The sequence below is a fragment of the Diaporthe amygdali genome (genome assembly GCF_026229845.1).
Source record: "Diaporthe amygdali strain CAA958 chromosome Unknown NODE_7_length_1459731_cov_64_868725, whole genome shotgun sequence".
Lineage (NCBI taxonomy): Eukaryota > Fungi > Ascomycota > Sordariomycetes > Diaporthales > Diaporthaceae > Diaporthe > Diaporthe amygdali.
The window spans coordinates 871,771-893,580 of NW_026517027.1; the positions used below are offsets into that span (position 1 = coordinate 871,771).

At 50.1% G+C, this 21,810-nt stretch overlaps 6 protein-coding genes across 6 annotated transcripts; 4 read left to right on the top strand and 2 right to left on the bottom strand.

Moving 5' to 3' along the window:
* Window positions 1-4,898: 4,898 nt before the first annotated feature.
* On the top strand, window positions 4,899-8,982 carry J7T55_013906 (uncharacterized protein; the record flags this gene model as incomplete). The annotated part of the gene is made up of 14 exons (XM_053140825.1): window positions 4,899-4,991; window positions 5,049-5,247; window positions 5,309-5,547; window positions 5,708-5,792; window positions 6,280-6,370; window positions 6,645-6,742; window positions 6,807-6,835; window positions 6,904-7,002; window positions 7,057-7,792; window positions 7,871-8,012; window positions 8,127-8,214; window positions 8,274-8,408; window positions 8,545-8,626; window positions 8,720-8,982. 14 exons carry the CDS (start codon window positions 4,899-4,901, stop codon window positions 8,980-8,982), a joined length of 2,379 nt encoding a protein of 792 aa, XP_052996243.1.
* A 467-nt stretch (window positions 8,983-9,449) lies between these two features.
* On the top strand, window positions 9,450-10,229 carry J7T55_013907 (uncharacterized protein; the record flags this gene model as incomplete). Its single annotated transcript, XM_053140826.1, has 1 exon — window positions 9,450-10,229. One exon carries the CDS (start codon window positions 9,450-9,452, stop codon window positions 10,227-10,229), a length of 780 nt encoding a protein of 259 aa, XP_052996244.1.
* Window positions 10,230-10,488: 259 nt separating this feature from the next.
* J7T55_013908 (cytochrome P450 monooxygenase) lies at window positions 10,489-12,490 on the bottom strand (the record flags this gene model as incomplete). Its single annotated transcript, XM_053140827.1, has 10 exons — window positions 10,489-10,539; window positions 10,599-10,717; window positions 10,779-11,045; window positions 11,103-11,269; window positions 11,325-11,560; window positions 11,615-11,835; window positions 11,888-11,972; window positions 12,035-12,126; window positions 12,182-12,218; window positions 12,275-12,490. 10 exons carry the CDS (start codon window positions 12,488-12,490, stop codon window positions 10,489-10,491), a joined length of 1,491 nt encoding a protein of 496 aa, XP_052996245.1.
* Window positions 12,491-13,905: 1,415 nt separating this feature from the next.
* Window positions 13,906-16,324, top strand: J7T55_013909 (uncharacterized protein; the record flags this gene model as incomplete). The annotated part of the gene is made up of 3 exons (XM_053140828.1): window positions 13,906-14,071; window positions 14,322-15,132; window positions 15,187-16,324. 3 exons carry the CDS (start codon window positions 13,906-13,908, stop codon window positions 16,322-16,324), a joined length of 2,115 nt encoding a protein of 704 aa, XP_052996246.1.
* A 174-nt stretch (window positions 16,325-16,498) lies between these two features.
* Window positions 16,499-17,803, bottom strand: J7T55_013910 (proline-specific permease; the record flags this gene model as incomplete). Its single annotated transcript, XM_053140829.1, has 1 exon — window positions 16,499-17,803. One exon carries the CDS (start codon window positions 17,801-17,803, stop codon window positions 16,499-16,501), a length of 1,305 nt encoding a protein of 434 aa, XP_052996247.1.
* A 1,958-nt stretch (window positions 17,804-19,761) lies between these two features.
* Window positions 19,762-21,810, top strand: J7T55_013911 (uncharacterized protein; the record flags this gene model as incomplete). The annotated part of the gene is made up of 4 exons (XM_053140830.1): window positions 19,762-19,910; window positions 19,984-20,307; window positions 20,376-20,984; window positions 21,042-21,810. The coding sequence occupies 4 exons, from the start codon at window positions 19,762-19,764 to the stop codon at window positions 21,808-21,810; spliced, it is 1,851 nt and encodes a 616-aa protein (XP_052996248.1).

Genomic DNA, 21,810 nt, shown 5'->3' on the forward strand with positions numbered 1-21,810 from the left:
TTGGTTTGCAAGTCAGCGCCCTACCGACGTGAGTGGACGCAGCCACCCAATCAGAGCTTCATATGAATACCCACTGCCCAGGGAAATACCACATCACTTTGTCTCAGGGGCTTCCAAAGGGTTGCCAGCGGCCTGCATTAGGCCCATTTGGTCCCCAGTGTCGACCAACAGTGCCCATCTTGGCAACATCTCCTTTGAAACATCATGTTTCATACACACACCTACGGGCCGCGAGATTCCGATTGGTAGCCAACCCGGTAGAGAAGTGGTGTAAGAGCTGCGCCGCTCTGATGCGTCAGAACTAGCGAGTATGAAGGGTTACTACATACACCACCGATAGAGCTAAGCGAGACGTAACATTAAATACATGTGTGCTTCTCCCGCTCCGTACTGTCAAATCTTTGGATAGTCGCAATTTGTTCCTGGTGCCCCTTAAAGCTTCATGTGAGAAGGCTAAAGCTATCACGGCCGCATCGTGGAATAAATTAATGTCGAATCGTGCCGCTAGGACTCACTTATTTCCATGATGTAGGAGCTAACTAAGGAGCAAAGTTGTGACAATCTCGCTGAGCAGGTCTCCCACTCGCTTTGTGCTGAGACCTCGGTCTAATTATCTATAGCACCGTTGTCGTCCACCATGTCAACGACAATGCCTCAGAGCTCCCAAGTCTAGCATCCACGGGTCACAAGAATTGCTCTCCAGTGACGTCCGGGGTAGCAGACATGTGACGTATGGATACAACGCCATTGCTTTGTGTCTTTTTTCAGATGACGGCTTCAAGAACGTGCAGAGAAAGGCAGAGCCGTTATTTCGGAAGCTTCGTGCAGACAGACAATCCGCAGAGAGGCCGAGACGGCCACCAGCTTTCATCAGTCACGGACTCGGAGTTGTGGTCGTCAAGAAAAGCTTGCTATACTCTTCAACACGTACCACCCCAGGGGTAACGCGTTCATGGGATGAATTCGTACCGGCCTTTGCCATTCGATTGTTTTAATGGAGAGAAAGCGCGAATTTGAAAGCTTTACAAAGATAGCCATTCTTCAGCCGTGCGATCACACTGTCACATGGGAATCTTGAGCAGACATGAGATTAAAGGTAACGTTTAAGTACACCATCTGTCGACCACGAGATCTCTCCACTCATGGAGCACTTTCATACGTTTCTCTTCCAGGAAGAACAACCGAGCCGTATTAGAGCACGCAATGAGTTCGTCGTCGATTCGAATTTTCTGCACCAAAGCTCGACACACTGAGGCTTCTGAAATCCCTACAACGCAATCTGGAATGGTCAAATCTTAATAAGGTGTGGTGTGTATCGGAGCAATAACGGCCCCTGTGGTGGCTGAGACAGCACACCCCTGTCCTCGCCAGCCATGGAATCATCCTAAACTACACAGTATCATCAGCACCTCGAGGCCTCGTGACAAAACGGCAACGCGGATAGAGTCTCTCTTCAGAAAAATTCCCACGTATTAAATTTGGTGTGTATCGCTCGCAGACGTGCGTGAGGGTTGAATTCTCAAATGATGCAATGTCGGTTTCAAGACCAACGGGAAGAAGTCGCGGGATTCACAACCGTAGACTAGCTATTCCACTGATTTATATTCACAGTTGTTGCAGTAGAATAAAGGGAAAAGAGCCGTGACGTATTGAGGGTTTCCCCAGAGCTTGCTGATGACTGTCGAGTCCCAATATATACGCAGTGAACCTGGTTGTTATAATACGGTAAGAGGCAGGCCGAGACAGCATTCGTACGGCTTCGGGCCAGAGAAACATGAAAGCTTGGGGATTTTCGGCTCGTTACTGAATTGCAGCAGCCATTCATCATCGATCCACTCCTATATATCACTGTTTCTACCCAGAGCATATGATTACATCTAATCTCGTCCGCCGAGAAGATATGTTGAGTACTCTCTGCAGTGTGTTTTCCCCGGAAGACGTATGCAAGGATGCCGAAATGCGGGAGTCAGAAGTATTGTTTAGTATTGGAGGTTCCGGTTAAAAGGCAACTTTGCTCTCGATTTGCCAGCGAGTGCGGAAAGTAGTATGTTGAAGCCTTGAATAACACTCAGTATTCCAGAGAACTAACGAGAATAGATATGCATCAGCCTTGAGCAATCACGATGCTTCAAGGAAGACTATCACGGAGTCGTCCTGCAGAATTGGCAAAGCTGCAGGCCTTGGGCTAAGTGAGAGCGCATGATGCCGTTTCTCTCACATCACAACAATTCTTGGCTGCTGCTAATCGACAACACTGACAACCGTTCATTGGATCTCGAGGGTCTCTTTGCCTCGAATGAAGTGGAGAGCTGGCCCGTGTCTACGCGAGTAATGGTAAATTAGACGAAACCGGGGGGCTCACTATCTAAACGTTGAAACTCGTTGAGTCGTTGTGCGAAGTGATACGCCTGCACTGCCGATTCGGAATGTTGAAGCTGACCCAGCTTTACTTCCGTAAACGAAGTTGAGCGGAAGCAATACAAGCCTGCCGACTGGCTTAGTACGAGCGCAAATGAGGATTACCAGCTCATACCTCATGGTCACGGAGCTGGAGCACACGCTAGATGTCTTGCGAATCCCATTTTCTACCGACTCTGAGTTGCAAGCGCTAATTCCCCTAAGGCACCCAGTTCCACAATCAGACCTGAATCGTGAAGACCGTGGCCCCGACTATAAGTCGGCAGAGTAAAAGGCCTTACAGTTTCGAACGTAGCGCAACCAAACATGGTGAACAAAGTAGTAAGAGTGAGCTCCCGCTCAACTGGCCCATGATTACAAGTGGAGACATATAACGTGTTTTTCGATTATGCATGTAGAGATCCAGACAATTCAGGGGAATATTCTTGGGTCGCACGCATTTGCTTGGCGAGGAAGCCAAATTACACCCAAGCTGCAATTGTGGTTGAGGCACAGGTGTGCACTGCGCGCTCTGTGCTTATGAGTTGCATCTATCCTCTTGTCTATCAAACGCACCGGAGTAATAGAAGCTGGATTCGTAGGAGCTTAAATACAAAATCATGGCATGTCGCGCGACTTTGAAATTGGCTCACCTGAGCGCCGTTGATGCCGGATCGTGGTCGTGACGGGGAGCTTCCTCAGATTAGAGCTCGGCTATTGCAAAGCTTGTGCACCCGTAGAGGGAATGAGCTGATTACTCAGAATTGTCGCCGACCATACACCACTCTTCGCCTTCGTCCTCTGCATTGACGGAGAAATGAGAAGATCCGGAACACGCCATACCCCTGTTACAGTAGAGAGGAATAATGGGACGAAGAACACACAAAGAAGCACGAAGCCGTGGGAATTCGAAGACAGACAGAGTCAGAGAGGGGCCTGACTAGTCGGCTGCCACTTGTTGCGATAGGGTAATCCAATTAGATTAAGGTTAACATCAGTAGACTTACCCTTTCTTCCACTGAGACGTTAGGTGGTGGGAGACCCGCTGATGTCGACCCACGGATGAAGTAAGCTGGATTTAAGCGCCCTGAAATCCTCGAGTACCACTGGAGCATTCGGATGACAACGATGCCAGTACATGCGAGGTGGGGGCCCTTAGGCTATCGAGTCTCGACGTTGAGCCGCAGCCCAGTGTTTCAGCAGCTCCCTTGTGCCGATCATGCCAAGCTTTGCGGCCCTCACCCGGATCAGAAACAAGTGCACAGATGGCAGCCCATGAAACCCTAGCCCTGTTCACTATCGGAGGACCGCACACGTGTGAGCAAGATTGTGCTCTCGGAAGAGCGGGTTTGCCGGCTTTGGAGGATCTGGAAACCTATAGTCTGACTCGTAAGCCATGTATTGCGCAAGGGGGGTAGATTTGGTCGGATTTGAGGGAGGTTGCTGCGTAGAGAGGAGTTGAACCTTCCTCTATCTGCCACCCTGAAGTATGGATGAGTTGGAACAAGTGAGAAAAGATCAACTTTAAGCAAGCTCGGGACACCCAAGGGGCGGGGATCCCACATCTTCAGCCAGCATGAGGTAGCTCAAAGACAAAATCGGTGTGAAAGCCTGCTTGGTGTTGAGGTGCTGGACTATGTCGGCCTACATTTCCCAACACAGTAAATATTCTCCTCCCGCAGTTGCGACTTGCAGTCCACGGTGTGGCTCGGACTTCCGCTGCGGTTCCTCCAATCTAGATCATGACGTGCTTTAGCAGCGGTTTCAAAATGCCAAGACCTGTCACAATCTCTTGGGGTCGCCCTCATAGCACCCTGGTAGTGCCGATGCGGAAAGGGGTTTCCCAGCTGACCGGTATTAGTGCTGAAAAAACTGGCTCATAGGGTGAGCGGCCAAGGGGTCTCCGTGGTCACACAATCGTCCGATATCATGTTTGTTGCACTCGTTTCCCTTTCCAGGATTGAGGCTGTGCTTATCATCACAAGTATTGCCTCGCCGGTGTTTCTGTAATCGGCGTCAACCCGCCGAAGCGCTTACACCCGTTTGCTGCCCAAATCTCCCAGCCAGTCCAGATCGGGGAAGTCTTTCACCCACGGTTGCTTCAGAATCTCAAGATTCAGTTGGCTTCGTGTACCTGCTCATCACATGTGCTTGGACCACTGGCCCCTGGTTACCCTTGGTAGTCCAGGGTGAAGTTGTCTAGATATGTCTCGATTCGTCCGAGTTTTCGGATCCACGGCTTATTCGGCATGGGAGTCATGACAGCCATCAGTCAAAAGGGGACGGAGTCTCTCCTCATGCTCCTGCGAGGTTGTTACCCCTTTCTCCATGTCCAAAGTTTCGGTCGGTCGCTATCTTCCTGTCGCCTTTGAGAGTGTATCGCAGCGGGCCAGAAAAAACTAGCTTTACTCAATTGTCATCTCTGGTAGCAGTAACGCAGCTACCAGGAAGCCTTTTCACGGAACCGAGAAACCGCCATTTGGCTGGTAGGCCGGAGCAAGATGTATTACAGGTTGCTGCCGTCACTGCTCCTCCTGCCATCTGCGCTTGGAGTTGTCATACGTCAAAGTACCGTGGATGGCATCACCACAGGGGTGAGGTCCTACCAACTACCAATGTCAATAAGTCGCAGCATGCTAACAATGTCACAGACACTGGGTAATGCGACAGCAGTAGACAGCAATCCACAAGGAGCGTCATTCAAGGCGACATTCCCAACAGACAAGCAATTTACGCCCACGCCAAATGGAAATGTCAAAGGCGTCGTCCTGGCACAAACAGGAAGGGATGGAAAGGGCGTTAGATTCGATGTTATGCTCGACAACCTTCCGGACGAAGGTGGTCCCTTTTGTAGGTCGAAGACTTGAACTCCGCGACGGGCCGGCCATAGACAGCTAACACAATCTCCTAGTATATCATGTTCATATGGAACCTGTCCCTCCAGATGGGAACTGCAATGCGACGCTCGCTCATCTTGACCCCTTCCAACGAGGCGAGAAGCCGCCTTGTGATGCTGCCCTCCCAATGACCTGCCAGGTGGGAGATCTCGCGGGCAAGTACGGAGCCATCACCACAAGTCCGTTCATGGCCTCATACACCGACTCTTTCACGGCAACGTCCGACGACAAGGCCTTCATCGGTAACTTGAGTGTTGTTGTACACTTTGCCAACCTTACCCGGATAACTTGTGCCAATTTCAAAACGATGGGGGCAGACGGACTGCTGTCTGGGTTGTGATTGGCTGCATAATAATTGGGCTCGTACCAGCATGCATGTTTGTTCAACTGACGCCATATCACGATATGCATAGGCGTGGGCGTTTGGGGGGCCAGGGCTTGCCGGTGATTTGAGCGTCGCTGTGGTGGATGGCGATGGATGGAAAGGCACAGGTGGAGGTGCGTCGTCCACCACGCCCGTTATCTAGAGCATCGGATACTCATGCCTGTACATTAATTGTGTTTTTTTTTTGTCTTTTGTCTTGCCTAATACCCTTATCCGTACGTATCGAATAGAACGATGCTCTTACAAGCTTCAATGCCGGGCACTCATGTGGCAACTCAGTACTAGATAACGTCTACGAAGTATGCGAAGGAACATGTAGTAGTCCTGTATGACCGAGACGACACGGGTCAGAGTTGACCTGTCTAGTATAGATCCCGGGAAGCGGTTTCGCAAAGCCTGCGCAGCCAGATAGTGGGTACTTGGATGAGTAATTGCCCGTCTCTGATAAAAACTGAACAGACGGTGTGAATCTGGTCTCAAATTTGGACAGGGAGCATGTGTCCGAACCGTGTATCCTTGACACGATGATGGCAGCCAACTGGTCAACAGCATCGTTCTATTCCACAGCGGCTTGATTTGCCTTGCTGTTCCGACTTATAGACTGGAGCTGGGCTTATCTACTCACCGTCGTCGGTGGTTCCAAACGTGTGCATTCCGACGCCAGTGCCGCAGCTCCGTGCCAAGTGGCGGCGTAAGTAGCGGCGTGGACCGCCCCGCCGGGTTTTCTCAGGGGGTGACAGCCCTCCGTGCATGCAACCCTAATTGGTGGTCGGCTCGGGTTGATGGATGTTGGTTGTGTTGGTCGAAGTTTTATTCCAACATCAAGCCTGTCCTAAAGCTTCTCACATCGTGTCCATTCTCTCCCAGTTCCAGGCAAGTTGACAACGAAAGGAAAGTTTGAAAATAAATAAAAAAAATCTTTCAATACGATCAACTCGCACCGGACCACACGAGTGCCTATTCAGGCCGTGGATCTTGTGTGACTACACAACGACAATGGCCAATTTCGAAGATAAGGTGAATGGCACTTGGCTGATTGCCTTAATCACCCTTTTGGATGCATGTAAGTTGTCCATTTCACAGCTGAACTTCGAATCGGCCACTTCGTATTCATTAACGTGCTACAGTCAATTCTTGCTGGTTTGGGTACGACCAAGTAAGCTATCTTCGGATAAATGCCTGTCAATATTCACACAAGAAACCGACTTATGATTCCATATATAGGGTGTTTTCGCTGGAGTGCTCGTCTCCCCAGATTTCCTAAGGCAGTTTCCAGCAACCCTTGATGCAGACGTCTCCGGGATTACGTCGAGCTGCTTTTTTGTGAGTCAATGGCATTTACACATGAGCGGCAAGGTCAAGCTAACGCTGTTCAAGCTGGGTGCGTTCTTTGGCGCCATCGCGGCTTTTATACTAGGAGACAAGCTTGGCCGTCGCAGAACTATAGCCCTGGGTGTCCTTTGCAATGTTGTGGGCTCAGTCTTGCAGGCTTTCTCGTGGCATCTGCCGCAGATGATCGTTGGCCGCCTTATCAACGGATTCGGTATTGGCCTCGTATCATCCATGTCCCCGGTCTATCTATCTGAGTGCGCGCCATCTCACGTACGTGGCATGCTTCTGGCGGTCGGGGCATGTTGTAACGTGGCGTGCTTCTGCGTTGCCAACTGGATTGCTTTTGGTCTTTACCACGACGACTCAGCATTTCAATGGCGGTTTCCTCTCGCTTTCCAGCTGATTTTTCTTTTCATTGTCGCTCCGATCCTATTCTTCGTTCCGGAATCTCCCCGGTGGCTGCTCCTTGTTGACCGCGACGAGGAGGCGTTGCATGTGCTGTCCAGATTGGCAGGCCACAGCAAAAATATTGGGGAGTCAACTGTGACTGCTGAATACCAGTCAATCAAAGCAGCTATCCAGATGGAGAGAGACGACAGAGTCCCTCTGATTGACGTTTTGTGTCATCGAGACAAATCACAAAATTTCCGCCGGCTGATCCTTGGCTGCGGTACCCAGTTCATGCAACAGTTCAGGCAAGTACATATTGCATTGAAAGCGAAGCGAGCACTTGTTATGAACCTCCTGCTAACTCAAATGAACAGCGGAATCAATGCACTAGGTTAGCTGGCATTACTTTGTTCTTTCTACCACTATATAGTTACCAATCTGAAGCCCTTAGGCTGACGGTACGCCACAGGCTTCTACCTCCCGACTCTGTTGCAGGGAGATGTTGGATACAATCAGCAAATGAGCCGACTCATTACAGCTATAAGCAGCACCGTCTACGTGTTTTGCAGTTTTGTATGTCTACTGATGATTGATCGATTTGGACGTCGGAAGTGAGTACTGTCTCCTAGTGTTTCGAGATTAGAACCTTGAACTGATGGCTCCAGGATGATGATGTATGCTTGTCGAGTCCCGTTAGAATGGCGCCCCTTTTTCTAACGTTTTAGGTACTCGCCGATCCTTATGGGTGTCTGTCACATCGTGGCTTGCATTTGTCTCGCGGTAGGGGAAAATGACACTTCGAAGACTCAGATTGTAAGTCCAACCCAGCCCGGTGTTCCTGCGCAGACTGACTTCTAACATCCAATACACAGATGGGAAAAGTTGCAACAGCTATGTTCATTCTATATCACGTGTTCTTTGGCCTAGGATACTCAAGTGTTCCTTGGGTCTACAGTGCAGAAGTGAGCTCTCTCGGGTGGCGCACGAGAGGAGCTGCAGCGGCAACAGTAAGTATCATTTTCGAGATTATCACCTCTTGCTCAGACGCAGTAGCCCTTTCCCCCCACAGGTCTCGAGCTTTCGGTTCACTTGTTTTCAAATTGTTTGCGAAAGTCTTTGATAGCTGATTACCGAATTTTGCAGTCGGTCAACTGGTTGGGTGGATTCGTAGTTGTCCAATTTACCAAGGTCGGCCTCGATAACTTGCAATGGCGATTCTTCCTGAGTAGGTTCCAACCTCCCTAGTCAACCGGAGCTCATCATTGAGAACCATGTGGCTATTCCAGAAATAAGTATGCTCTTGCTAATTATGTTCAAGTGTTTGGCATTTTCTGCTTCGCCTTTGGTCCTGTGGTTTACTTCTTCTACCCAGAGACAGCAAACAGGACACTTGAGGATATGGACCAGATTTTTATCCAGAACCCCTCGCCTTTTGTTTTCACAAGCCGAGCTGCGACACAGTCACAACGACCACTTGTGCTCATTGAAGCGGAGACGGCACGAATCGCTCAAATTGCAAACAAATCGCAGGAGGCTACCTTGGCTGGGAACGAGAAGACACCGTCTGTTTCAATTGTCTAGATTTATAAATTCGGATGGGTGATTGTATCCAATGCACTCTATGTATCAAATTTGGAACGGCTTTCCATTGCAACAAGCGACCTTACTTTGAAGAAGAAAATGACATTGGGTGACTTAGATATCTCTGGAGGATCGCGAACAGACTAGGAAATTAGAGTCATAGGACGGACTCCATCTTCTTCATTCCGAGTCCATTCTACTGGGATCTCATGATCTCAGCCGATTGCTGGGTATAATGAATGTATTACCTTGGTGGAATCGAGTTGGACAGGAACAAGTAGTTATTCTCAGCCGTACACTAAGACAAGGCTAAGGACCTGTTGGTCCTGCGCCACATTGGCGCCTGTAGTGCTGACGCACATGCCCTACCAACGGGCTATCGAAAAATATAAATCCTTGTGACGTCCACTTGCTAGAATTTGAAATACCACATCTTCATCTTCTCCATACTATTCACTTCGACCAACATGGGCAATCAAGCCTCTGTTCCAACACCAGGAACAGAATTGCAGGTTATTGGCGCAGGTCTCCCCCGCACAGGAACCGCCTCCTTCAGCGAAGCACTGCGTATTCTCCTCCAAGCCCCAGTCTACCATGGCGGTACACAATGCACCATGGGATCACCCGATGAGATGTGTTCTTGGATCCAAATCCTGAAACTCTTTCCCTTCAATGTCGACGCCGATAGAAAAGCAGGCCTATCTCTGATCCGCCAACGTCTAGATGGCTACGCCGCGGTGACGGACGCCCCTGCAACCGGGCTGATCCCCGAGCTCTTAGAGCTGTATCCTGATGCCAAAGTAATTTGCACGGTACGCGATCCAAGTGCATGGGAAAAGAGTATGGTTGGAGTAGCTTCAGCCTCCACGAAATGGTTCTTGAGGGGCGTTCTCCTACCACTCCCTACGATGCGGCATTTTGTCGACTATATCAACGCGCTCCGAGATCAATGGCTGTATCTGTACGGCGAGATCGAGCCTCCGACGAGGGTTTCTTACAATCGTCACATCGAATGGTTGAAAGAGAATGTGCCAGCGGACAGGCTAATATTCTTGGAAGTAAAGGACGGATGGGAGCCACTCTGCAAGGCACTGGGCAAGAATATTCCCGATATGCCATTTCCTAGGATCAATGACAGCGAGGCTATCGACAATTTCGCTGCGAAGACCGTTACAAAAGGGCTAATTCGCTGGTCTGTCCTCCTGGTGGTAGTTGGAGCAGGAGCAGCGATGTATCGGAGCTATTGATACATTAGGGCGGTTGAAGAGATAGGATCAGTGAGAATTCATAGACAAAATGCCTTCATTGATATTGGCTCTATGTAAATAATTCGCAGACATCGATGGAGGCTTCGCTGGCTCAGACTCGTGGTGGAAACGCCGCCCAGTCCAATTCGTTACGAAAAGAATAATGATCTCACCGCATTGATGAGATGCCCTTGACTATGATAACCCTTCGCTACTGATTTCAGATTCCCTTTGGTAGTCTCTATTTTCAAAAGAGACGTTACAGGGCGATCTCCTTTAGCAAAAGATGCCTGCTTGGATCCGGGTCGAACTAATAAATTCACATCAGCATAAGAGCACCACGAGAACAAACAAATATATTAGTCTTACAAAAGCTCCATGAATAAGATTCGGGTATCTTTCCTCAACCCCTTCGACATTCTTTACGTCATATTTCATCAACAGTTCGGCTACGATCATCTTTATTTCGTTGATCGCGAAGAACCTGCCTATGAACAAAATGGATAATTAGCATTGATCTGCGGGAAAAGACATAGTATTGTTACGTACCAGGACATGCATGTCTTCCAAACCCAAAGACGAGGTTATCTAAACCCACGCCCACCATTTGACCCTTACCGCCCGCTTCAGATCCTTTGACAGCAGCTCCATTCTGTCGTTGTCTGTAGAATCTCAAGTAGTCGAACTTCTCAGGTTCTTCAAAAAGTGACGAGTCCTTTGAAGCGGCAGACACTGAGGTTTGAACGACGATACCTTCCGGCAATCTCGTCCCGTCAGAGAGAGTTATGGGCTTCAGTGTTTTGCGCATAAAGACCGCTGAGTGAGAATCAGTATCAAGGCAATAACCCGTTCCCTTTCCTCAGCAGTACTCACCAGCACCAATTGGATAATAACGGACACTCTCTCTTATGAAGCTGTCAAGCTTCTTCATGTTTTGGACTGATGTGTTAATGTACTCGCCTCCAGTCTCGGCCAAGACGCTGCGAATTTCTTCGCGTAGCTCTATCTGAGCCTCGGGCATGACTGCCAAAGTGTAAAACCTGTATATCTGTGAGTTACAATACACATCAGACATAGGAGAGGCTAGAGACGCACGTGCTTAGCGCTACTGCAGTGGTCGTGTGAATGGCTGCGAAAGCAACGTCCAACTGATACTTGGCCAGTGCTTGAGGGGTGATCTGTCCAAATTGGGCTTCTTGCACATCGATGAGCCACTGCAACAGATCGTCAGGTTTTTCCCACGCTGGATCTTTGGCTTTCTCTTTTCTCGTCGCAACAACTGGCGTGAAGAACTCTCCAGCCTGTCGGACACGATCGTTGAGTCGACGGATCTGAGGTAGGCGTGGGGCTTTGAAAGGACGGAGCCATGGCTTCAGTTGGCTTACTGCCTGGGTACCGTTGATCACATCCAGGGCGTAATTAATGGCGTGCTCAATGTACTCGTTGGATCTACTCAGCTGGGTTCCGACAATTATACTGCCTGAGACTCTTGCAACGACTCGCACTAGGTGAGGGTGAACGTGCATATCGGTCCAGTCACTGCATTCCGGCATCTCGGCTGCCATGACAGCTTTGACCTCCCTGCCAAGGTGCCCGCTTAATTTTCCTGTGTAAAATTTAGCTATGCTGCGCATTCAAGGACAGTTAAAGATTGTTACCCAAGGGTGGCGTCAACCGGGTCTTCAGGGTTTGGGTAATGACTGCTGCAGTGGCGTTGACCTTGGTGTACTTCGCTGACATGAGCTTAGTTGTTATGTTAGCAATATACTCAGGTTCCATGTGTATGTCGGCAGGGTACCGATCACCTCATCAATTGCATCTAGAACACTGAGGGAGGATTCGGGAAGCTTGCTGAGCTCCGGCAGATACTTTGGGCCGACAACCACAGTCTCTGACTCTAGGAATGCATTTTCAGCTGCTATCCACATGTGAGTAATGGACAGACCACCTACCCATGTCGCTAGTAATTCTGAATATTCCCGCACGGAACTGGTAAGAGACTTGTTATTTGTGGTGCTGCCTCAAGTGAGTGGAATAGGAAGTACTTTTCGATAACCCTCCTCGTATACCTTCTCGGCCCTCAACAGGAACTCCATTCGACGTGTCTCGTAATTCCATTTCTCTTTTCCCACAATGGGCAAATGCCACAGCGCCGCCTTGCGCTTGAGGGTCGGAACGAACAAAGTAATAGTGCAGGCCAGAATGGCCGTGACAATCAACGGCCATCGTTCAGCCACAAGTTCAATCGCTTTGTCGGCCATCTTGTTACACAGTATGTTCGAAATGGGGTACTATACATCTTTTGGGATAAGCGCTTCTATACAGATCCTGAGCTTCTTGCTATATAGTATGGCTTCGGCGTGTCTCCAGACTCCAGCGCCGATTCTCGACTTGAAGCTGATAAATATCGGACACATTCCGGTTACATTTGTTCACGGAACAACCTTCGGTGGTTACATCAGGCCGGGCTTCCGGAAGTTTGGCAGAACTTTACCCCAAAGGTCTTGTTAGCGAGAGAGGTGGTATTGCAGCAGGAATGACAACATGTACTCTTAGTCACAGGCAGATGCGGCTTCTCGGTTTGGGTTGGGCAACCCGAAAGCGAGGAATTAGGTTCTGTTTGGTCGACAAAGGGCATGACGAGGGCTCCACTGTCACATGAGGTAAGCTCCGGTGAAGACATAACACGAATTGTGATATTGCATCGGACTATGTGAAGAAAATTCGAAGAAAATACAGTTTGAATGACCAATTGTCACCCATTGGCCCGAATCGGATATCTTGGGGTACAACAGCTGGTTTCCCATGACAGCAAAGACAATCAGATCCACAGACATGGACACAGTGTTATAGAAGGCAAAATTTGACAGCTGCTCATATTGAGCCAAAGGATTCGTGGCATTCTTTTCTTGCAGTTTGTGCAGTGGAAACGGCAATTGGATTTCGGTCCAAGCAGGTCATACAATGATTCAAGTATGCCGTTGGAATCGCACAATGCTATATTCAACTCAAACATTTAGCCGACGCCGTTATCAAACCTCCTAATGTACAGCTTTATTGAAGGCAGAAAACGTTGTTCAGGGTAGGAGTAGTTCAGAGACTCAAATTCGATTATGTCATCTTTGAGGACTCGTTCTCCGTCTCACTCCCGATTCACCCGAGTGAGTTTAGCACGCCTTGACGTCGTCATGCATTTTCGCTGACCGTCAACGAAATGCTCATTTTATCGCTCAGTAGCCAATTTTTTGGTTGTAAAAGTGATTTCATAAAACAACACCAGACGCAGAGCTCTATCACCTGACGTTCATTAGATTCGATTCGATTCGATTTGGCCATCCCATTCAGCCCAGAGCTATTACAGGCATGGACCTCCTGTTACACGGGCACCCTTTGTTCGCTTGCTTCTGTACAGAATCTTGAGCATTATATTACTTTCCTCGTGAAGCCGATATCTTTGAATCAGCTCCCAATGTATACTGCTGCTGTCAGCCTTCAGTCGACGCAAGAAACCTTCTCACTGCTGTAACACTCGGGCCTCTTCATCACTCTGCTTCGATATGTTCTAGGAGCACATTCGGCAGCTGCAGGAAGAAACTCGAACCGAGATGAGAATGGCTTTGGGCCCCAACTTTTGTCTACACAGGCTATACCTTGGTTCACATTTCCCCACGATACCATGGAAAGCATTCCGAAGTTTCATCCTGCCAATCACGAAATGCAGAAGATTGGCGCATACTGTAGACTCGCGTTCGATTCGTGCACCGAGTCAAACTTTGCCCGTGGAACTGAATCGAGCGATCACACCTTTGAGGCGCCTCCCGCCGCCCACGCCGGAACAGCAGGTTGCTATTGATACTCTGTTACAAACGGACGACAATATAATTATAGATGCGATCGCCGGCTCTGGCAAGACAACTACAATTCTTCACTTGGCACAGTCCTCCCCTGATACCAAGTTCTTAGTCCTTGTCTACAACCGTCGGCTTATGTTGGAAACTGGGGAAAGAGTGCAGGGCTTGGGGTTGCGAAATGTCACTGTTTTGAATTATCACGCTCTCGGAACAAGGTATTACACCCCTGAGTGCGCGACAGATCAGGGCCTCAAGCGTGTCGTTGAGGATGACATGTCCGTCGTGGAAGACCTGAGTTTACCGGAATTCTCAGTGTTGGTCATGGATGAGCAGCAAGATATGACACCGATTTTGAAGCGATTTGTCGACAAAGTCATCCGTGATAAGGGTTTCATCGGGTTTGACCGTGTACCTAATGATCGAACAAATAAGATGAGGGTAGTGGTCCTCGGCGACAAGAGACAGGAAGTCTACTCTTTCAACAATGCCGACTCTCGATTTCTAACCATGGCTGCTCGCTCGGAGGTGTTCGGATATGTCAATAACAACAAATGGAAAGCGGCTGGGCAGACAACATCCAACAGGGTCACCCAGCAAAATGTTGACTTTATCAACCAGCAGATGCTCAAACAGCCTCCCGGAATGGCCATGCGTGCTGCCAGGAAGCAGAGCCAAGATAACAACCCCTATCCTAAACCGCGTTACGTCATATGTGACCCGTATGAGGATATTTTGAACGAGGTGGTGCGGCTACTGGATTCATGCGGGCTTTCCCCAAGCGACATCATTGTCCTGGCTCCATCGGTTCGGGGAGCATCTCCGGCCATCTACTTGGCCAATGATCTCGCACTCAGGGGGATACCGGTGTTCAGGTCAGACTCGGATGTATCTGATGTTTCCCCCGAAGTCGCCTCAGGAAAGGTCTTGATCTGCACGTATCACCAAGCAAAGGGGATAGAACGCAAAGCATCTATCGTACTAGGCTTTGATCAGAGCTATCACACATGGTTTGATAAAACAGTAGATGCTCGGACAGCAGTCAGCAACCCACAGTATGTGGCTGCCACTCGTGCACTTGAACACTTGATTCTCATTCACGATTCCAGAAGAGCAGCACTTCCATTTGTTGATTTAGACAAAGTTGGCGAAACCTGCGAGTTGCTCATGATACGTCCCCTACGGATGGAGCCACCAACGCCAAAAAGGCGATTACCAGCCTTCAGCGTTACTGCGCTCTGTAGGAACCTTTCAGAGACCCTGGTCACCGATTGCGTGCGCCGGCTCGACTTTAGGCTGCTGGCTGCTCCCGCCTACGGTGTTGCACCTCCTCCATCTGTTGTTCGGGATCAATCCGGGCTCCTCGAAGGAGTGTCAAATGTCACAGGGACTGCAGTCCCAGCCATCTTTCAGTGGCGGCAGAGAAGGAGGACAAGCATCATATCTGGCCCACTGAAATTGCTCCAACCGCCTAAGCGCCAAACCCGGAGACAAAATCCACTGCGAAAGCTGCCAGAAGCCTTCTATCGAAGGATTGAGCTCGTCGAGGCGGCTTACAATAGTGGATCTCTTAGCACAGATGATATCCTGTACCTCGCCAACCTGGAGATGGCATCCAAGGACAAGGACATCACCAAACTTCTGGCAATCCCGCTCGATCAGTACGACTGGCTGTCAGAGGCCCACTGCACAGACATTCACCTTACTCTGAATAGCCTCCCTGCGCCAGCCAGGATCTCAGGCAGGGGTATCCATTTCGAACTCATCAAGTACCGAAAGTTTCTCGGCATCACGCATGGTGGCGGACCGACAAGCCCTTTGAAGAAGGAAGGTATCATAGTCTCGGGGGCAATGGACCTATGCCGCCCTCGAGGTGCAAACAAAACAGTATGGGAGGTCAAGTACACCGAGTCGCTCCAGCCAGAGCACCTCCTGCAGACGGCCTTGTACATGCTGCTCTTGGGGGAGCCTGCGTCCGGATTCTTGGTGTCAGCGCGAACGGGGCAGACAATCCAAGTTCTTCCGAAGACAACACAGTCACTTATGGAAATTCTGCAACTCCTCGTCGATGCAAAGTCTGGAGGGGAGCAGACGAGGTTATTAAACACGTACTCGGATGATGAGTTCTTGGCTGAGTGCGGAAGTGATTTTAAGGGGCTGGTGGGACAATGTGCTCTGCCCAAGTGGTTTGCGATGAAACCGTCGGGATCAAAATTCATGAAGAAAAGCAGGAGGAAAATTACTTGAGGGATTACAGAATCATTGCGTCCAGACGTGTTACCCTGGTACCTGAAGGCTTGCCGAACTTTTGTATCTGGTCATGTATCAGTATGATCCAAAATTCTCAAAGGCCCGGATTCCAAGGCGATCCGAATCCCATCACACAAGTACTGGCCTTGCATGGATGGGGCCAGTATCTGATTACAGCGGAATGTACTCCCCACCAGCCTCGAGGGCAGCAAGCTCTTCTCGGCTGACAGCATCCAGCATGTTCTCATCCTTCTTTCCCTGAGGATACTCGTGAATCACTGCATCTTGCTCATCTTTGTCCTCTATCACAATAGCAGGCACTTGAGGATGACCCATTCCCTTAGCTAACAGTCTCGCACTTCGCCGTAGACTGTCGGGATGAGGCAGTTGGCGCTTAGGTGGCTGTGGGCCATGCAAGGCTCTTTCCGAAGGCTGGCGTGAAGGGTCCTTGGCCAGGAGCTTCAGCTGCCTCCTGGTCAGGACCTTGGGAGGATCATTCCTCGCCGCCCTCGCCGCCCTCAGCCGCTGCTTCCTGCGCCGTACATGGATACCATCCCCATGCTCCGCAATGAGCTCAGGAGTGCTTGCGCGCTGCATTTCGCGGACATGGGCCTGAATCTCGGGGTCGGCTTTCAGAAGCTCAACTTGATAATAGAAGTCTGCCAAGATTCGGTTGGTGTGGGCTTTGTGACAGGCGTCGTGGCAGGGTCGGCAGAGGAGCGCAATCGATTTCTTCTGGTCTTCCGTGAATCTGTCTGGGTATTTCTTGGTTATCTGCTGGGGGTACAGATGATGCTTCGTGATGAAGCAGCCGGGGCCCCAGCGGACGATGCGGTTGCAGAGCTCACAAATGTCTCGACGGACGGGAACTCGAGGAATGGGCTCGCGAGAAGCAGCGACGCGAGCGGTGTAGGCTCGCGATACCGGAAGATTTGGGAAGAGGAGGTGTGCGGTGTGGCGACCAAGTCTTCGGCCTGGCTTGGCTGGAGTATCGGTCAGGGTGTACTGGCGTCGAGGAGGGAGATTGAGAATGGTGTACTGTTCGGGTACACGGGCTTGCTCTTGGTCGTTTTGTGCATCATCGTCTTCGTCGTCAGACGGGAGATTTGTCAAGTCGATGATTTCAGGCACGTCCTCCCAATCGTTCTCATCCTCGTCGTCACTGAGACCTGTCAGGTCGATGACTTCTGCAGCTTGGGGTACTCGAGGCGATCGAGGCGACTGGGGCATCTGAAGCATCTGAGGCAGCGGTGGTAGCTCTGGCAGTGGCGGTATTCCAGACATCTGCGGACTGGGCGGCCACTGTGGCGTCTGCAGCTCTGCTTGACTGTCAACTGGAGGACCTGGACCCGACTCCATGTTGGGCTGTGATCGATCGTCAGCTCCTGGGACGTGCTGCACAACTGTGGAGGAAGGAAGCCTTGCCTGTACAGAACGATCGCGCACTGGTATGTTGATGGGAGTGAAGGAGCTCATAGTTACTGCACTGGGCAAGGCTTGGAAAGGTCGAGGTATGGGGTTGACTGCGAATGGAAGGAGGTGGCTTCTGTTGTGTTCTAGATGAATCCCTTGTTTTGATCTGGCTCAGTCAGCAGGGATATCTAGGTACACGTCCAGTCACTTTCAGGCTACAGTGCAGCCCGCAGTGATTGCAAAACCCAGGTAGAACAACACCAAGAACAAACGGTGTGAAAGAAATAGATGCGAGTGTTGGTCCCCTACCATCTATCTAATCGTCTACCATACTCCATGCCGCATGTATCTCTGTAAGCATTGCTCGTGGATCAGAATATACTGCCATTGACTTTCCTCCAGGAGATTCTCCATTGTACGGTGTGTAGATAAGATGGTGGATTCTGGGTCAAACATTGACGTTTTATCACCACGAGAAATGTACAGCGGGGCTCAAATCACAGGAGCAACGGAAGGAGGTAGGGACTAGGCAGACATTCAATACTTTCTTCCTGACCATCTCAAGGCCGCGAAATATTTTTGTTGATCAATGACTTCGAAGGTGCCTCATTACCAGATGACCTGGGGATCCCCTGGTAGTAGGAATCTCCTGCGTACAATCTCACGAATTCTCCAGGATGAGATGGCGGCAGATTCATCAAATCTGTTAAACTTTTGAATAAAATGACAACATGAAATCAGTGAATTATTGGAAGTACGAACTTTCTTTAGGAAACCCAAACGTTTGGTGTTGCCCGTGAACAGGTGCTACATTCCCAACAGACACTTTCGAGTCACTCAATGAAATGAAAATGCTGGACATTTTCACAAATTTGTAAAGCTAGGATATTTGCTAATGATTTCTCCCGACTTTAGGTCTTGCGGGGGGTTTAATTATGGCAATTGACCCTGATTTGTGCAGAACTGTCGATGTTGAAAACAGTTCAAGGCTAGCTTAGGGTATGTGCGCCTTCTATGGCCAGTGTCAGCACAACGAGGAGACCATATTGACGGCTCCCAAGTCGGATGACGAGTTCGGCGGAGTAAACAGCGGCGCGGCTCAGTTGTGCAGCACCGTATCTGCAGATATCCTGGGATATTCGGACAGAAGTAATGCAGGATGCTGCGTCCTCCATGGGCACACCCGCTCCTCAGACCACTGCGGTAGGAATTCCTCAACCCAGTGGCACAAACTATTACTACCTGCCTTTCCATCCCGAATTCTCTGAGATGGAGCAGGCAGAGCACGTGGACGGAGAGCTGCGTGGTCCATTCTGCTGGACATCAGGTCTCATTCCCCTTCGCTTGGAAGGTCTAGTTGGGAATTGCCACCAAGTTGGGTTTGCCATTTAGTTAGCTTAAAGTAAGAGATAGTAATGTAATGTCTTTCTCGAATCAATACCACTTACTGAATTATGTATCGATGTCTCTATCTGGGACGGACTACGTTGAACTGCATCTAGCTGGTGAGGTCACAATGAACTAGTATAATTAGTAGATATTCTACGTGTAGAAAATCAATCCAGCTTCACAGTTTCAAGATTGAAGAGCAGAGGCTTATCACTCGGCAAAGCAATAGATACAGAGAATATGACTGATAATGACCAGTCCAAAGACACTAAGGGCAGGGCTTCAGAATGATATCAATGGGTGAAGAAGCCGGCGAGCCAGTCACAAGCTTTTAACTCGAGTGTTTACTGGAAATTTGCGATGGGAGAGTGGAGGATGATGTTGAGGAGTGCGATACTGCGGCGAGACGGGCGGCACACGGAACTTTCAGCATGCACAGCTTACATTGCCCTACATCAGGACTCAAGAACGCGCGGGGATGCTGATCCTTATCGTCTTGGCGCGCTTGTGTCTCGTCTGGTGCCTGTGGGCTTGATACCCCTCCTCTTCCCTCTTGCAATTACTGTTCCTCATCACCAAATGACAAGACTTACTTCTCATCAAGTTTCATTTACACAGTAGTCTCTGTCGCCATGTGGGGCATCCGCGCTCTAGCTGCTGCGGGCTTGTGGACGCAAGTCGCACTTGGAGCCGACTTCGACTGGTCCGCTATCGTGCCATCAGAGCAGTTGCACTACCATCCGTGCTACGATGGTTATCAATGCGCGAGGCTCTCCGTGCCGTATGAATCGACCCCCTTTATCACGAACCCCCCTATTGAAAATGCTCATTCTTTAACACTGGGTGCACTTCAGACGAGATTGGCAAGATGCTAACAACACCAAACGAGTTGCCATCGCCATCACCACTCTTCCCGCCACTGTCCCTTCAGATGACCCGTCTTTTGGAGGGACAATCATCATCAACCCTGGAGGGCCAGGCGGTTCTGGTGTCAGGGCGGTCCAGAGCTATGGGCGCCGGCTGCAAGCCATGACCGAGGGTAAAAAGCATTATGCCATTCTGGGATTTGATCCTCGCGGCATCGCCTACACAACTCCCAGAGCCGACTGCTTCGGCGGGAGTCATATATTTGCACGCGATTCGCTGATATTAGAGTCGAGGGGCATTGGTGGTCTCGAGTAAGTATCTCACAAACCGGTGGACCTTCTGACAGTGAATCATGGCTGAAAGACGTCTATGTCCGCAGTGCAAGTGATAATGGGCTGAGACGGATCTTGGCCCTCGATCAGGCTTTCGGTAGCCTCTGTGAGACAAAAGATCTCGATGATGACATCTTGGCATACGTCTCTACGGCGTCCGTTGCACGGGACATAATTGAGATCACCGATCGGACGGAGGAGCTCCGGCGTGCAGAGCGAATCGCTCCTTTAGACACAAAGCAGCACCCGATAAGTGCTGGCACGGAGCATTCCCACGACAAGCCTGCTCGTGTCTTGTACTGGGGATTCAGCTATGGCACAATCCTCGGAAATACCCTGACATCAATGTTCCCAGGACGCATGGGACGAGTTGTTTTAGATGGTGTTGACGACATATACGACTATTATGAGGGCAAGTGGCTGAACAACCTCCTTGATACAGAGAAAATCGTGGACTATTTTTATGGGACATGCTTCGATGGTACCGAGAACTGCCCACTTTGGGAGAGTGGTGACAAATCAAGCGACGACATCAGGAGTCGCGTCGATAAACTAATTTCAGATGTCGACCAAAACCCCATCAGCCTTGTTCAGAGCGACGGGTCATCGAACCTCCGAGTCATTACAGGCAACGACATTCGACAAGTCTTCATCCTGTAAGCAGTCTCTAAAACATTTTCCCGTTCGAATCAATGGCTTACTTAATGGCGCAGTCCTTTATACGCCCCTCTTCCATTCGGCTTTACTTATCTCGCGACCGCTCTAGCCCACGCGCTCAAGGGCAACTACTCAATAATCGCCATAAACCTCCAACTGCCGCTTCTACAGGACGCCTGCAGCATCCATAACTCTACGGAGCAAGGGCTAGGCGACGCACAAACATCAATCCTCTGCGGCGATGCTGACTACGCCGATCCAGACGGGCGTTACCACAGCGGCGAGAAGCAGGGCTTTCCTTTCTGGAAAGAGAACACTGAAAAGCTCAAGAATCAGTCCTCAACCATGGGCCCTTTCTGGGCAGGAATAGCCTCGACTTGCTCCGGCTGGCGGGTCCGACCAAAGTGGCGCTACGCTGGCCCGTGGGGTACTCCTCCTGCTGACCCGGGCCTGAAGGAGGGAGCCCCTGCCGCCCCGGTTTTGTTGACTACTAGCAGACTAGACCCGGTGACGCCTCTACATGTTGCTAACTTGATGTCTAATGATCATCCCGGCTCAGCGGTCCTGATACACGAGACCGTTGGGCACTGCGCGATGGCAACCGGGTGGAGTGAGTGTTTCAACGAGCATATCAGGGCGTACTTCGATGACGGAATCATGCCTGCGAACGGAACTGTCTGTGACACTACTTGTAAGCCGTTCTCAAAAGACGGTCTCTGTCTGCCTCCAGCTGCAGTTGTGGCCGCCGGCGGTGATGGAAACTTCTTTGATTTCGCTGCGGACCGTCGCTCCAGGTGGTCTTTCAGACCTCTAGGTATCATCTAG